Raw genomic sequence first — 3,452 nt, 5'->3', positions numbered from 1 at the left:
CAAAGACACGACCGACTCTCGATAGCCAGCGGGCAAACGAACATCGGCTAGTTAAAATTACGTAGCGGTTGGCACGATTGGCCGGTTTCCGATCGAAACGTTCGCGTCCTCCGAGTTCCTCGAATAATCCACAGCCGGATTATATCGCGCGGAATTGATCGACGTCGAGGCGCGCGATGTTTCGACGTTCGCGATGAACCACGCGACCAACGCTCTCCCGGGCCATATCGCTCATCCGATCGAGATATACGATTCGAAGCGCATCATCGACGTCCATCTGTACGTTCCTCGTATAGAATTCCTTCACGGTTGAGATGTTGTACAATTTCCCTTTGCCCCCGATTTCGAGACGGTGCGGATTCATAGTTTTTACTCCTATTTTTTGTTATTTAGTTTCTTCTCGGGATTTCGTTTTCGAAAACGAAGGAGAAGGGATAGGGGCGAAAACGTGGAGCGTACGACGTTGCGCGTGGTTCTCGTGGAGCATCTCGAGCACTGGCATCCATCGTGTTTCGATCCATCGAACGGTGGCCGAATAGTTGGCTTGTCGCGTCGCGTGCGCGATCGAGTGGAGGGGAGGGGAAGGGTTTGGCGCGGTGGAAAAAATTCGAGCAGAATGCCATGACCCAGCGTGGCATTTGCATCCGTAGGATCTAATGAATAGCGAGCATTACGTCCTATTTGGTCTGATTGCGAGCGGCGGCCGTGACGACGATGCCGGTGCGCATAGCATAGCTCTCGCGCTATTTGCAGTCTGACCGAGCGGGTGGGAGGTACAATGGACGCCGACGCCTGGCGTCGGTATGCGCTCAATGGAGGCCCCTCTTCTAAGGACGTGGTTCGTACGATTTACCTACTAAACGTGAATCGACCACGGCGACGCGTCCGCTCGCCGGATTCGCCAAGTGACTGGCGAGGGTGGCTTACGGCCGGAGGGTGGTAAAATCCCTGGAATTGTGGACGTTGATGTCGAAGCGTTTCGTCCACCGACCATTCCCTCGATATTTTATCGAGGGAACTCGAGGGATGTCCAGGAGGAGGCTGCTTCGAAAATTCGACGATCGTTGCTCCACGATTCGAACGATCGAGGAAATGGAAAATAAGGCGATAAGGTGTATCAGATTAGAACTAGACGCGAATTTTCTTTTTTTTAAGGAGGAATTTACGGAAATATTGATCATCGATGAAGAATACGTTATTCGAATTTATGCTCGTTGGTATTTAGAGAATGGAAAATAATATAATTATTGATCGATGGAAAATGAAATAAATTTTCCGTTGAATATGTTGAAATCGATCGAACGTATCGCGTGAATAAACGAACGCCTACATTTGAAATCGTGAAAATTATTGCTTATTCGAACTCTGATAATTATAAATATCACGTAGGTCCGTACACAACGTACACGCGATGTCAGAATCGTGTGAAAATCGCGAGTGAAAGGATGTTGTGAAATTTATCGAGATACGCGAAAGCGATGAATTTTAATCGTAAATCGCGATTATCTTAATTACCATGTAAATTGTGTAAACATCGTTAATAATTTATCTTTAAACGTTTTATCAAACTTTGTGACAGATATTTATCGAAACACGACAAAATAACCGTTGAAACGAAACGAATTTCTTTTTGCCCGATTATTATATTTCTCGATGTGCGGACGGATATATATATATATAGACGAAGAGGAGATATCGCGATTTTTCCCCTTTTTTGTTCTTACAGTTGAACGTTCACCAAAGACCACTCGGGCAAATTTGTCCAGCTGGTGGAAGTGTTCCACAAGGGCAACAGAGCAGCGCAGGTTCCGTCGGCTCGGCACCTAGTCCGGCATCGCCAAGGCCAACTCCTCAACCACGGCCACCCGTTGCATCGACCGCCTCGCAACCCTCGAGAACATTGGACGATGACAGATCGACGGACGGTGAGTTGGAACGTTTACCGCGTAGATCGAAATTGTACGATACGATTGTTGAAACGGTATCTCGTAAGAAAAAGAATATTATTTGGAATCGTAAGATATCGGTCAATCCTGACAAATGTCCCCTTTCTAATTGGCTTATAGCTGTAGGTACCGGGACCGCAGCGGAAGATTCCGACGATGGCGAGAGCATAGCGCAATACGTGAGCACAAATTGCGTGGTCTTCACCCATTATCGAGGGGATGCTGCGTCCGAAGTGGAGGAACACTTTCAAAGGGCATTAGCGCACGATAAACCGAAGGGTGAGTTGTCCAAACTAATTTCTCTCGTTTACGCGAAATGTCACGATTTTCAACGTAAAAAAATTTTCTATACGCGAAAGAAAAAAAGAAAGAAAGAAAGAAGAAAAAAGAAAAGTGTGCGTTCATATCGTGAAAGAAAGGAGAGTGGTGACGGTTTGGAAATGGAACGCAAGCCGGCGATTTCGGTGGGATAAAAAATGGTGGCGCGCGATACATTCCAATTACGATCTCCCGTTTCGACGGGTTCGGACGTCATCGGAACACGCGACTCGAGTATTGGAGGACGAAGCGAGTCGGGACCGGGACTAATGCGTCAAAGGGCGGTGATTTAAACGCATCCAGCGCGGATGCAGCCGCGGAGTCCCGGCGGAGGCCGATAATAAAGTGCGCCATTAGGCCGCGACAACTCTAACAAGCCTCGTAACAATTGTATCGTGGTCGTACTCGGGGACTCGAAACCCTTGCCTTGTCCGCTCCGTGCTACGAGACGAAGAAGGGGAGGAGTGCGAGTTTCGCCACGAAGAAGGAACGAAAGGAAAGGGAGGAAAGGGAGGAAAAGAGAGCGAGAGGCGAATGAAAACGAGAGAGAGAAGATAAAGGCGAGCTCTTTTCGGCACGAATTTCTACGCAATAAGCCGAAATTCGAAGCCATCTCTCCGTTTTTTCCACCTAATACGCGGGTAGAAACGATCGATCTGGAAATGGGATTTTGATTTATCGGTATCCGACGCGAAGTTGAAAAAAGACGCGAAACGATTGGCGTGGTTGAATGGGATAAACCTAGTCGGGGACGAAATAAAGTATCCCGAAAGAAGAAAGATGGAATCGAGGAATGCGCGTTGGACGTGGACGTGGACGAGTCGAAAGGAAGAGCGCGGAGAAAGAAAGATTCATATAGTCCAGAAAAGGAGTGGAATCGGTAAGACGGATGGGTGAAGGGGCGAAGAAAGGCGAGGAAAGAAAGAGTCGGGTAACGAGAAAGGCGAGCGAGTGGGGAGAGAGAGAGAGAGGGTATATAGGGGGTTGTCGGCGGTCGAGTCGGTTTGGCAAGCGATCGGCGTAGCAGCCCGTCTATATCGGTATCGTTTAAGGCCGCATTTATCTCGCGACAGTGGCTCACGATCGGTTCACTAGCCTGCTTAGAATTCAACGCAACGCGACCTAATTGTTATGTGCCGTGCGCGTCTCTCCCTCCGTCATCCTCTCCCGCGTTCATCCCCCCGCGTG

At 48.6% G+C, this 3,452-nt stretch overlaps 1 protein-coding gene across 2 annotated transcripts in view; it reads left to right on the top strand.

Annotated features, from left to right (window-relative positions):
• LOC102671789 (protein vestigial-like) overlaps positions 1 to 3,452 on the top strand; it is a 59,230-nt gene that overhangs the window by 39,232 nt on the left and 16,546 nt on the right. Inside the window, exons 1-3 of one of the 2 annotated variants that reach the window (XM_031508213.1) lie at positions 624 to 838; positions 1,727 to 1,925; positions 2,067 to 2,225. In XM_031508213.1, coding sequence (XP_031364073.1) covers positions 779 to 838; positions 1,727 to 1,925; positions 2,067 to 2,225 — 418 coding nt within the window. In that variant the 5' untranslated portion in view covers positions 624 to 778. Of the gene's footprint in view, positions 1 to 623; positions 839 to 1,726; positions 1,926 to 2,066; positions 2,226 to 3,452 lie in introns of those variants that run through there. The other variant, XM_006610819.2, reaches the window with a different exon arrangement.

Source organism: Apis dorsata, unplaced genomic scaffold (assembly GCF_000469605.1).
Source record: "Apis dorsata unplaced genomic scaffold, Apis dorsata 1.3 scaffold_78, whole genome shotgun sequence".
Classification (NCBI taxonomy): Eukaryota; Metazoa; Arthropoda; class Insecta; order Hymenoptera; family Apidae; genus Apis; species Apis dorsata.
This window is presented reverse-complemented; position numbering and strand designations above follow the sequence as displayed.